This window comes from Eublepharis macularius, chromosome 2, assembly GCF_028583425.1.
Source record: "Eublepharis macularius isolate TG4126 chromosome 2, MPM_Emac_v1.0, whole genome shotgun sequence".
In the NCBI taxonomy this organism is placed as follows: domain Eukaryota; kingdom Metazoa; phylum Chordata; class Lepidosauria; order Squamata; family Eublepharidae; genus Eublepharis; species Eublepharis macularius.
In genome coordinates, this window is record NC_072791.1 from 47908073 (window position 1) to 47921695 (window position 13623).

General features: G+C 39.1%; 1 protein-coding gene across 2 annotated transcripts in view; it reads right to left on the reverse strand.

The window, feature by feature from the left end:
• The window catches only part of LOC129324317 (uncharacterized), a 110677-nt gene that overhangs the window by 64519 nt on the left and 32535 nt on the right, over positions 1-13623 (reverse strand). For both annotated transcript variants that reach the window (XR_008596525.1, XM_054971506.1), the window contains exons 7-12: positions 10446-10544; positions 9218-9280; positions 5908-6320; positions 3036-3504; positions 2205-2334; positions 479-654 (exon numbers count right to left, since the gene is read on the reverse strand). Coding sequence is in view for 1 of the 2 variants with exons in the window: in XM_054971506.1 (XP_054827481.1) it covers positions 479-654; positions 2205-2334; positions 3036-3504; positions 5908-6320; positions 9218-9280; positions 10446-10544 (1350 nt within the window). In the remaining variant the exon portion in view is untranslated. The remainder of the gene's footprint in view (positions 1-478; positions 655-2204; positions 2335-3035; positions 3505-5907; positions 6321-9217; positions 9281-10445; positions 10545-13623) is intronic.

Below are 13623 nucleotides of genomic sequence, written 5' to 3' on the forward strand. Positions count from 1 at the left end.
CATTTGGAAATAATATTACCCAAATTACCAAGAACTCCCAACTGTAAAATCCAAAAAGTCCTCATCCTCTTTGACTTCTTTGCTGCCTTCATACCTTAGTTTTCTACTCAGCTGGTTTTGTTCCTTGTCTGATCACCCAATGTTTCCCCAGAAGAAGCTGATACTCTACTTTACATCCTTCTTTTGGAGTCTCTGATGGACATTTCCTTTTATTCCTTTTCCATGCACTGCCCCTGAGTAATATCAAATCACCTAAATGCTAATGACATAGACTTGGGTACCCATGAACTCTCTCTGTTCATCTAATCTCACAAAAGCGATTGTCTCTGATAGTTACACTTGGATGCCTCATTTCATCAACACTGAATTTTTCATCTTTTATCCCAAGCCTTCCTTTTTTTGTATACTCTCTATATGCACTGACAATATCATCATCCACGCTGCTGAACAGGCACAACAATTTGACAGAACTACTTACCTTGGAATAATCCTCTATAGCCCGTGCCAAATCACCTTCTTCTTCATAGAGCTCAGCTCTCCTGAAATATATATCATCGTCTGTAGGCCTGCATCTCATCGCAAGAGTATAATTTATAATTGCTAACGAATTATCTCCCTGTTTTTTGTAAATTTCAGCTCTTGACAGGTATGCATCTAAACAAAATACAAAAAGAAATATTCCAAAGCATATATTTTGTGAATTTCCCCCAATAATAATATTAATAACATTATAATAACATTAAATTTATATACCGCCCTTCAGAATGACTTAACACCCACTCAGAGCAGTTTACAAAGTATGCTATTATTATCCCCACAACAACCAACACCCTGTGAGGTGGGAGGGGCTGAGAGAGCACCTAGAAGCTGTGACTGACCCAAGGTCACCCAGCTGGCTTCAAGCAGAGGAGTGGGGAATCAAACCCAGTTCTCCAGATTAGAGTCCTGCGCTCTTAACCACTACACCAAACTGACAATAATCCAAGCCCTTGCAATCACATTATTTTTTATAAGCGCTCTACAGAATCCAGATGATAAAAACAGTGGAAACCCAAAACAACGAAATTATGTCTATATATTCCTTGCAACAATATAAAGGCATCCTCATGCAAAAATAAGAAGAAATAACAAAGTTCATTTTGAGCCTTTGAAGAAAAAGAAGTCTTTTCCATCTTTTCTTCTCAGACTTTCTAGCCTTCTTGAGTCCTATCCCAGGCTCTAGGGAGAGACAGACTCTCAATAGGCCCCACAAACCCACCCTAGCTTGCCTTTGCTGGTTTTTGTAAGAGAAAAACAATGTTTGAACAAACATCCGATTTGTTGGAATGGGATTTAGAGGGGAAATGGGAAAAGAACATGTTGGTATGGTATTTGTTAACCCTCTGCCTCTTTCTTTAATGATAAAATTGAAGCTATCTATTCTGATCTTTTTACCTTTCCTACACTTCCTCAACCCTTTTCCCCACCCCTTAATGAGCCAACTAGATGCGTTTTAGTTTATATACTTGGTCCTCCCCTTCTCTAACATACTCTCTCTCTCTCTCTCTCTCTCTCTCTCTCTCTCTCTCTCTCTCTCTCTCTCTCTCACACACACACACACACACACACACAACACACAACACACACAAACAAGCATGTCTCTTGTAACATGGGCCCTACTGCAACATATGTGTGCATCATATATCAAGGATGTATGCTTTCTTCATTAAAATGCTTTCTTCATTAAAATGCTTTTTTCTATGCAAACATTTGCAAACACAATTAATTAAAGGGTATACAATCAATGAACTAAGACCAACTGAGATTCGTAATTGTTGGTGTAAAGAAATAAAATGACTGGTAACTGTTACATTGTTCTACCCTCATTTTTAAAATATTCACTGATAATGAAGTGGCATTTGTGAAAGCTACAGTGATCAAAACCTTGTTCAGCCATGCTAGTCTATGCAAAATCCAGAAGCAAGAACACATTCCATGTAATACCTTTAACTGGAGTAACCAAATTTTCGCATTAATTTGGTTGGTCCAATAAAAAGTATTATATAGATGTTGCTCTTGTTTTTGGATGTAGCAATAAAAACATTTGAATAATCGTATGTTCATTTAAAGAGAAACTTTTTGTACATCATGCTATTTTGCTATGGAGAACACAAACCAGGAGTTTCTGAAATACACATTTTAGATAGGATTTCAAGGACACTTGCCTGTATGGTTTTTGTTGCTTTTAATGATAAAATTCAGATCTTCTAATGCTTGACGAGTTTTGTTTTGGTAAAGGAAAAGCAAATGTCTGTGCCAATAAGCATTAAGAAACATTGGTTCTAAACTTATTGCCTGTGACAATAATGAAACAAATTAGCATGAAAGTAATTAGCATAAATATTACTTTTACTTCTCAATTACCCTGGAAATCCCTAGATTTACAGAAAGATCTTAAATTTTAAAAAGATTAAATTAAATTAAAACATTTTAAAACGTTAAGATTTCAATGACTTGTTAGCTGTTTTAGATTATCCAAGTAACTTCAGACAACAACATTAATGTTATCTGTGGTGGCCTAGGTAACCCAAAATGGCTGCTGCAATATCATTTTGAAACTTGAGGTGAGTGTGAGGAGTAGGCAAACAAGAAGGGCAAAAAAGAAGATTGGGAGAAGAGAAAGGGAGGGAGTAAACCAAAATTTGACAAAAGGGGAAGAAGCTACAAGAGATAGGGGAGGAAGGACTGAAGGGAAAGTGGCAGATGGGGGAAAACTAAAGAAGATAAATGGGAGCGGAGTGGACAAAGGAAAGGGAGAAGGGGCTATGAGGGAAAGGGAATGCAGAGACAGCATGGGGAGAAGGATCAGCTTACCTCTGTGAGTCCTCATGGGTACACCTACTTGTATTCTACTATTCCTATAGCTCATCAACTTCCCAACTACATTTTTATTGTATCTCTGTCACTTGACAAAACTGAAGGAACACAGCTACTTATAAGGTAACAAATGAAAAATGGTTAGAGTAAGGTAGCATTAATATTTGTTTTAAACTAACCTTTTCCAAGTCATCCATTGCTGCCTTGAGTTTGCCCACTTTCCTGTACAGTGCTCCACGTCTACAATAGTTAAAAGCAGGAGCACATCCTTCTTTTATCTGTCGAGTCAGTCGATTAATTTCAGACTGAAATTCATCAAGTAGGTTTGTTTCTCCTTCTACAATAAGAGCTGAATCAGTTAGTTCTTTTCCCACTTCGATGTGTTTTTCTTCAGGAATCTTTTTGACAGGCACTGCCTTATCTTCAGCAGGTTCACTACTAGGAGGGTACAACTCATCAAACCATTTATTCCATATTTCTCTGGCCCAAGCATAATCATTAAGATGTTCTGGAATTCCACCTCTGTCTTCTGCAAATGCTTCAAAATCTAACAAACAAGGAAGACTGAGTTTCCGATAATATTTAACTGATCGAGGTATTTGGATTGTGTATTTTTTATGAGTATAAAGCTCTCCAAGAGATGTAACCCTAAGTCAAGGAGGAAAAAAACCCAAAACAAATTATATACATCTTCACAATTTGTTGATGCATTTGTTCATGACAAGGTGATATAGGATCATCTTGCTGAAATACATTTTTAAAAGCTAGCCATCAATATATCTAATTCTCAACATGGCCCCATGTGCAAATACTTTAATCTGCAGGTTGGAGCCATTTAGGGGGAACAGAGATATTTCAACAATCTGGGGAACTCTTTAAGTTTGCAAAATCTAAAATCTTTTTTAAACAGAGGAGGGTTCCCTCCAAACAGAGGAACGTTGTCTACACTTGAGCCTCTTGCATGAATGGAAGATGAAGCAGGAGCCACCATGGTAGCAGCCCCATCGAGCAGCACTGAAGGTGAGCAGGGGAAGGAAGAATGGGAGTCACCATTAATCCCACTCCCTGCAGAGCAGCAGAGAGGGGGGTGGGTGACAGGCAGCAAGCAGGCAGTGGGGGGGAGGGGTGAACAAGAGAGATTCCCTCTCCCACATGAGTTTCTCTATGGAGCTGCTGAAGTGGGGATATGAGACCCTGAGCCATCACTGACTGCTGCTTGAGCCAAGGAAGCAGGAGACATCCTCCCTGTAAGTCTCAACTTGTATATTATAATTTTAGTATTATATTTGTCAAGAGACTATCTACTTTAATTTGTTCTTCCAGTTCTTGCTCCTGTTCAAAAGGCCCAAATGTGGCTTTTCTTGAAAAACAGGATCTGGCCATCTGACGCCATGCTCTGATCTTTTCCAAGTTAGATTACACCAAAATATCTCACCAGATCTGAAAGAACTTTCACTTATGTTGAAAGCCCAAAACGGAATATCTAAAGGACTGCCTGGTCCCATATGAGCCTGTTAATGTTTTAAGTCATCATTTGAGTTCCTCACTCTGAGAGATGATAATCCCTAAAGACAGGGACTTTTTGTGTTTTGACAAAAAATATGCTAACTTTGAGCATTGGGATAAAAAAATTTATCTACCCATGCATCTGTAAATTACTAAGATGTACATGTGTCTTTTCTGTTGTTCTGGTGGGGAGGGGGTAGTTGGCCTCCTATAGCTAAACTGTAATCTACTTTACAGAATTTGAAGGCTTTTGAACATTTGCGGCTAGGTTTAGATAGTTTTCTATGCTATTGTTCTAAACTTTTTAAAAGCTGCTATATTCACTGTATTGTATTATGTAATTTTGTCTGAAAATGACCTCTATCACGTGAGGAGAGACCACTATAATAATTAATACATAAAAAGTTCCTTCTAGAGAAACACATTCACAGAGTCTCCTCCTGTACACTAATTTATATAGCAACTTTTTCACCTCACATAAATCTGCACGACTGTTCAAAACAGTGCAAGGCAATAGTTTCTGGATGAAAGGGCTCAAAACATTTTGATGTCCAAGGCTGCAAATTCAAATTGCACTTCCCATAGAGGCAATGTAATATATTAAGAAGCTAGGAGGACTATCCAATGCCTACGAAAATACAACTCTAGTACGTAGTGGATTTCCATGAGACTCTAAAACTCCCCCCACCCTTTTGTCCATTCAACATACCCACTTGGAGTGCTGCATGCTATTGTGCTGAGCAGGATGACTATACCACTTACTCATACCACCTGTTTTCTCTGGGTAATATATAATCTGTGCTCCAAACAAGAGAAGCTTGAGTTTGATGAGAAGGGGGGTATATGTAACTACAACGCATATGCTGAGAGAAGAGATGAAACATGCCCATAGGAGTCCTCTGCATGCAGCTGGGAAAAACTGGGAAGGGGCCAGATTATTTCAATTATAGATCAATCCTCTTCCCCACCCATCACTATCATCATGTAATAAAAATGGTATCTTCCATGGTAGTAAAAATATAACAAGAAATTGACAATTTGCTGCTCCTTATTGTACCCTAAAATCTATCACCTGCATCACCTGCCTAATGGAAAAACTGGTCCTGGCTCCTGCTCTGGGAGCAGGATTTCATGAATTTACAGCTCCTGGCTGGGACTATGCAAATGCTCTCCACAAAACACAGCATCAGTTCAAGTAGTATGTGCAGTTTCTCAGGTGTAGGAATGTATGGAGTTTGCAGCAGTAGGGAAGAAGCAGACTAGCTGATCTGTGTACCAAGCCTTTAGAGTACCACTCTAAATGCATCTATAGGACTAACAAAATTAGTGGTAGGGTATGAGCTTTCGTGAGCCACAGCTCACTTCTTCAGTGGATATATCTGAACAAGTGAGCTGTGGCTCATAAAAGCTCATACCCTACCACTAATTTTGTTAGTCCTATAGGTGCTACTGGACTCTTGCTCTTTTCCACTAGTACAGACAGACTAACACAGCTACCCATCTTGACCCTAAATGCATGTAAATAAACAATTTAAATACTACAACCTTTCAATAATCCTTGGAGACTCCTTCAGTTTGACATATATATTTTGTACTAGTTCAGGGGAAATGTATCTTCCTGATTTCTTTGTTTGATCTCTCTTTGGGAAAATGATGTATTTAATCCCAGCTTTTCGCGATTCTTCAACAAGAACAGCCTTCTCTTTTATTTCCTCTTGGAAAATGCTTACTGATCGCTCCTTTACTAAAGCTGAATACGGATCTGTAGTATATTTTTCTGACTGATCTGTGGTTGCAGCCTCTGACGATATAATCTTAACTGCTGTTAAAGAAGCCTGTTTCTTCATAGCCGTCAGTTCTTCCATTGTGACTCTGAAATTTGCAGAAACCTTGAAAACGGATTTGTCTCTGTCCAACAATAATTCTGGCTCGCTAGCTGATCTTCTACCCACATCTAACTGCAAGACAGAGGTGTAGCAACATGTTTGTCTTCTGCATAAAAAATTTCCTATCTAGACAGCTATAGAAACATTATAGCATGCTATAAATCACAATTATGTTCACTCAAACCTAATTTTAAATATGCTGCTGGTATTAAACCAAAGGAGCATCCCAAAATTCCATGTGTACAGCTGAACACCCTCACCAAAAGACTACTGGATCAGGGGAACTGTTTTTATAGTATTTGTAAAAATAGTATAATTTTTATAAATAAAGGACTATTTCCTATATCTTTTTCTTTCAGTAAGAACATTTTCATTAATAAAATGTTGTGTGCGTATGTACATGTACATACATACACATATGATGTAGAGGTAGCCAGGGTGGTTTAGTGGTTGGAGTGTCATACTATAATGAGGGAATTTCAAATCTGCATTCATCAGTAAAGTTCACTGACTGACTTTGGACCAATCATGATCTCTCATTTTACCCATCTTATAGGGTTTAGTTGTTGTGAGTTTTCCGGGCTGTATTGCCATGGTCTTGGCATTGTAGTTCCTGACGTTTCGCCAGCAGCTGTGGCTGGCATCTTCAGAGGTGTAGCAGAGATCTCTCAGTGTCACAGTGTGGAAAAGATGTTGGCAGGTCATTTGTATCTACTCAGGAGGGGTGGGGTTGAGCTGAGTCATCCTGTAAGAGTTTCCCAGGGTGTGGAATGCTAATGCAGGGAGGCTTCACTGTATCCTGAGGAGGTTCTTTTGCATATGGATTGGTGGTGCTTGATGTGCTAATCTTCTCTGCAGGGCTATTGTCGAGTATAGAGTGTTTTGTTAGCCTGGTGTTTTTCAGAACTGGAAACCATGCTCTGTTCATTCTTAAGGTTTCTTCTTTCCTGTTGAAGTTTTGCTTATGCTTGTGAATTTCAATGGCTTCCCTGTGCAGTCTGACAAAGTAGTTGGAAGTGTTGTCCAGTATTTTGGTGTCCTGGAATAAGATACTGTGCCCTGTTTGAGTTACAGGATGACTCAGCTCAACCCTACCCCTCCTGAGTAGATACAAATGACCTGCCAACATCTTTTCCACACTGTGACACTGAGAGATCTCTGTCTTTTGGTGCTACACCTCTGAAGATGCCAGCCACAGCTGCTGGCGAAACGTCAGGAACTACAATGCCAAGACCATGGCAATACAGCCCGGAAAACCCACAACAACCATCGTTCTCCAGCCGTGAAAGCCTTCGACAATACATTATAGGGTTTAATTTGTGGAGAAAAAGAAAGGGGAGAACCTTGTAAATCACCTAGAATCCCCTGGAGCAAAGATGGGTTCAAAATGTAAACTATATCTAGGCTTTTACTGAAGTTAAAGAACTACATTTTATCAAGAACCATAACTGAAAGGGCCTCGATAAAACATTTACATACCATCAAAGATATAATTGTTCGAACAGAGGCAACTCAGCATGCCTGGATAGTGAAAAGGAGGTGCTATATTTCTCTTTCTGCCTATCTCTGCTGGGAGCATCTCTCTAACTACTACTCCTTTGTGTCCTTTATGCGAGATCTCTCTTCCCTCATAGCTTCCAAAGTTGTGAGAGGCATCTAAAGCTCTCTACTGCTAAGGAACCATAAGGCATGCCTCCACACATACATGATGCTGGACAAGCCAGCTATGTGATAGGGAAAGTAATGTTTTAGACTGGGTTTTCTTTTTATTTTCTTCTACAAGGAATGCTGTAATTGGAACTGCTCAAAAATGTAAGCTTTACCTTTTTACAATTTAATTGCTAGTGCAGTTTAAACTAAACTAAAATAATTAATACAATTTTCTAATAATTATCAAGAACATAAATGTACAGAAAATCTCTTTCAAAATGTAGAAATTAAAAATCTTCAAGATCTGTGAAAATCTTGAGAAACTAAATCTGTGTATGATCCACCAAAATAAAGGGGTTTTTTAAAATTCTGACTGCACATGCATTCTCCTACTTAAACCAGAGGGTCAGTCTAACTTTAGCTGCATTGTACAATCAGAACACACAATTAATTTTCTGGTTTTAGCTTTTAAGAACTGGAATTTCTAAAACAGAAAAACTAATACTATAGTCATGGAACTAAATAAAAGGAGTATTTTACAGTATCACAGAGATGGATCCTAATTAAAGAATTTCCATAGGAAGCATAATTGGAAAATAAATAAAAGCAGACTGCTTGTCCCTAAAGTCTAAATAAGTATGGTCAGCTTTGTAGTCTCAAGGTATGCTAGCTAGTGCAGTCCACAGTGCAAAATCTTTTTGCTCTGATTTTCATTCAAGGCAGTACTTTATGGCCCTGGTACTGAACTTTACATTTCCCCAATACATATCCTTTCATTTCTGTCTACATTATAGGCTTGGGGAAGGAGAGGGAGGTGGGCAAGAGAAGGAGCCGACATCTTATGTAGATTTCCTCCCTTCCTGTCGTTCTGTGAGAATCTTATACAGCATCAGGACAAATACACAGCTTTGAACTGTGTTCATGGCTATTATTGGGGCAGGATGTTTTGGGGTTTTATTATTTGGTTTTAAATTGCTATGCTTTTAATTATACTTGTAAGCAAGTTTAAGCCATGAGGAAAGGTGCAATATTAATTAATTAATTAAAATATTTATATCTGGACAGAACCCACAATGAATTTGCAATTATTTAACATTAACAATTTTAGATTAACTTTTGACAAAGCAAAGAGAAAATTAAATATTAATACTATATTTTGTGCTTGTCGCAAACTGTAATAATAAACCTGAACCTGAGAACCTGAATACTATATTTCATTGTTTTCTAAAGTGCAGTAATTTTTAAACAAATACAAATAGACTTTATTGTCCACACTCAGGATAAAAATGTAAATTATAAAAGAAACTTAATAACCATACCTCAGATGTTTTGCTTGTAATAAAAGCTGGGCATGAGTAACATCTTTGGTCTAGCGAAATATTCTACAGATAAAAAGAAAGTGAAAACATATCCACTTTTAGTATGACTTTGGTTGTTTTACTGATAAAACTGTTAATTTATCCTAATAAGTCAATATCTGAAAACTAGATTTATAATCTGAATATGCATGAAAAGTTAGTGCTCTATTAAGAGACTTGAAAAAGAATGATGTTTTATATTTAACAGTTTAACTGACATGAATATGGATAACAGGAGGAGCACACAGTACAGTTTTGTTTCTCATTTTTTCTTTAAAGATTCATTGCTCAATGGGAAATACTGTGTTTACAGGGTCACTGCGTTACAACTGCACCTCAATAAACATGAGACTACTAGCCGTGTGGGTATGGGACAGCAGGAGAATTTATACCTGGCTTCCCCAAGCATACTGTTCTCACACAAATGAGGTTCAACCATCGTAACACTGAGATGGTTTGGGGCCACATAAAAATTAGTTACCTCAAGGAATCTAAGGCAGATTAGGATTGCTAACAAAACAACGGGGGAAAGGACGTTCTTCCAGGTCAGGGGTCCCCGATGTGGTGGCTATGGGTGCCATGGTGCTGTCAATACCTTTCCCAGCACCCAAGAAGTATTTTTAGAAAGTGGGCAGGGCCAAGTGAAACATTTAGCCAGCAGAGCTTCTGGCTGTAAAGATTTTGTTAAAAATTATTTCAGCGGTAGCTGCCATCACAGCACAAGGATCTTCGCTGTGTGACTGAATGTAAGCTATATGCAAGAAAATATTTTTAAACAGCATATTCATTTTTTTTAAAAAGACATCCTGTTAAACAGAGCTTCTACTTGAAATGTTGAAGAGTGAATTATGTATAAACTCACACCCAGATATTTTGTGGTTGGCTCCATCTCCTGTGGTTGTTCATGCCAACCTGTATCAGAATTTCAAAAGTGCCTGCAGGCTCAAAAAGTTTGGGGATCCCAGTTCTACGTAGTGCAAAGGTTGCCATTTAAGAGACTGTGATAGGTGACAATTAAAAAGCAAACAACCACATGGTCCTAAAGAAGTTACAGTATAAATACTCATGAACTATTTTTTTAAAATATAATAAGGATTGAAATGCATTCTGATGATACTAAGCCTTTCATTTTTCTGAATAAAGAAATTAGCTCAATGCACACTGAAAGTTATGGTATTTCAATACACACAGATAGCAAATTGTCAAAGTCATCCTCAGATTCTGTTTCTTCTTCCTCATGAAGATCACAGGAAAAATCTTCATAAATAACCCCATTAATCAAATTGCTCTGAAACAGTAAAATGGCATTTGGTTTATTGTTAATGTCAACAGGTGATTGCATTAATTAGAAGCTGCGTTTAATTATCATTTCAGTTTCATTTGATTTTATAAACCTCAGGCTGCAGTCCTTCAAGGACAGGTGGAGCTAAAACTGTGAAATTATAATTTAATGGGATACACTATACTCCTCGTTGGTCCCACAGAATGAGAGAAACAGAAAAAACTACACAGTAAACTTTTATTTGCACCAAATAGTGCTTAAATGCAGGCTGCATACACGTTGCATGCTTTCAAATTACACAGAACTCTTTCTTAGATTTGATAGTCAAGATGATGGTGAAGGCATTTCTGTCCCAAGAAATTCTTATTCTGATCTTTTTTCACTTCCAATATATAAAAAATTAGAACAATCAGTTAACTAGAATATGTGGCCCAGATCCATAAGTAAACAGCGCCATCCTATGGCGAAATTATATATAGGGGTGTGCACAGAAAAAAACCCTGGGAAACCTAGATTTGAGCTTCAGGGATCCCAAAGAAATTCAGGATTTCTGAAATATGGGGGAAATTCTCTGATCTGGTTATGACAGATCAGAGAATCTCAGAATTCAGCCATTATTCCCTATGTGGATAACTATCTGGGGGACTGGAGAGGCATTTTTCAAGCAAAAGCCACCAAATATGCAGGGAACCTACTTCTCACTGTCCTTGAAAGACCACGTCAAACCTACGGGCCCTTGAAGAAAGTGCCCCCAGCCACTCTCCATTGTTCCCTATGGGGGAAACATTTCCAAGCTGACTCTCAGGCAGAAATACACAGGGGCAAGACTGCCAGTGGCCAAAGGCACACTCCCAAATTGCAAGAGGAAGCCCAACAGAACCAAACTGAAGCAACGGAATATATGGAATCCACACACACACAGAACCAAAGCGAATCAAGAAGACCAACATCAAACCAGATAATCATGTCAAAACAAAAGATTCCATCCAAACCACACTGAAGCAAGGGATACTGTTGCAACTTAGCCCAAGTAAACCAGTGTTACTCACAGAAGACAGGCAGACAAGCTCCTGCATGGATTGGTCACTCACCCCCCCCTCCCTAACTCAGAGCCAAGCTACAAGTGACGCCTTACACAGGTTGGACACTTGTTGGCTTCCCTCAAGTTTTGATGGGAAATGTAGGTGTCCTGGTTTTACAGCTTAGCTCTCCATTTCAGCAGCAAGACCAGGATGCCCACATTTCCCATCAAAACTTGAGGGAAGCTGACAAGTGTCCAACCTGTGTCAGACGTCACTTGTAGCTTGGCTCTCACTCTTCCTTCCTCTTGTCTCTGCCGCAGTCCCTCCTCCCCTCTCCCTTCTTGGAAAACAAGCAGGGAAAGCACAGGAAGGAGCCAGTCGGAGGCTGAAGCCACATTTCCCAGATTTAACTGGATTTACCTATCGGTCTGGATCCAGCTTCCTGGATCAGATCCATATTCTCTCATTTCATTTGGGGAAGCTGGATTTAGCTGGATTGGCAAAAATCCAACTTTCCCCCCAAATCCAGATTGCACACCCCTGGTTATATACACTGGCAAAGGTTAAGACCCTGTCTTCTGCATGTATGTATCTTCAAGATATACCATTATTGGGGACTCTAAACAAGTATAGTGTCATAACAATGCTACTCACAGAAGGTACTGAAATGAAATTGCAAGCAATAGATAGAAATTAGTGTTTGTATTAGTGGCTCGGATCCTATGGAGTGTAAGTGAAAGGATGTTCATATTGCATTGTTTCTCATCATCTGTCTTTCCCTAGCAGTTCTCTGAGACCTCTAAAATGCTGATTCTGAAGGTTGCAAGACTTGCGCAAACAAAAAGTAATTTGCCTAAGGGGCCACAGAGAGGAGACATGTAGCTAAATCCTATGTAATGTTCCTCCCAGTTGGTTAAATTGTTCAGTTTGTTAGCCTAAATAAAAATATAACAAATTAGACAACCCCTCACTCCTATTTCTTTAGTCACTATTAGCCTGCATATTTCCACAAGAGCATACTGTTATGTCTTGAGTGCCAAGCAGAACCATTGGGAAGGTCTCCTTGTGAGTTGGGGGGAATTGGCATGCAAGGAGAGGCAGCAAGAGGGGATAACTTTGGGATCTCCACCAGTGTATACAAGGATTGTCCTGGCTAGATAATTCTTTCAATGACCAGACAGAGGTTTCAACCAAAAGGGGGATTTTTATTGAAAACAACAAAGATCAACAACACACAAAACACACCCAGCACACACTCAAAGCTAACTGGAAAGCAGTAGTGAAAGTTGGATAGAGTTTAAGGAATTAGGTGATATTTACCATCCAGAAAAGGGTGTCTGGGAGAGAGAGCGTTGAGTGACCTGCATGTCAAGGTGGAAGATGCTGGATCCAAGATCATGCACACAGCTATGATGGAGGGGTAGCCCAATTATACCGTGGATCTTACCCAGAGGCAAGATTGCATCTTCTGCCCACAAAACAAAGACTTAATGGTTGTTCCTGGAGTGTCCAAAGGACTAAGAAGTTGTCCCTGAGATTAGACAAAGAGCGGGTGAACTATCTCCGAAGTGGGACAATGCACGGGTAACCCATCTTCAGCGTGTGACAATGAACTAGGAAGGTTTGCTTAGGTCTTCCCAGGTGGAACTAAATTTATCAATAATGACTGACGATCCACTAAGTATGGATGGGTGAGGCTGTCAGCTCCATGAGTCGCCTAAGAATGGGAAAGTCTGACTGCTAACATCATCTTATTGTTCTTCCGTGTCAGTGGGCTGTTTATGCCAGCACAACAGCAAGGAAATTGGAGAAGGTGAGATTAGTTTATATAACCAAGAATCTATCAACACCTCTAGGATTCATGACAATACTGCTGACACCTATATCATGGCCCAGCATGCTGAAGATGCCCCATATAAACCACATACGGAAGAAAATGAATTCATGCTGATGCTAGCATATTTTCATGATATTACCATATCCTACCACGTATAAAAAACAGAATCCAGCCATCAAAAACAAAACGGTCCTCAGTAGTGTGAACCATTGTGGTGCAGCCAATA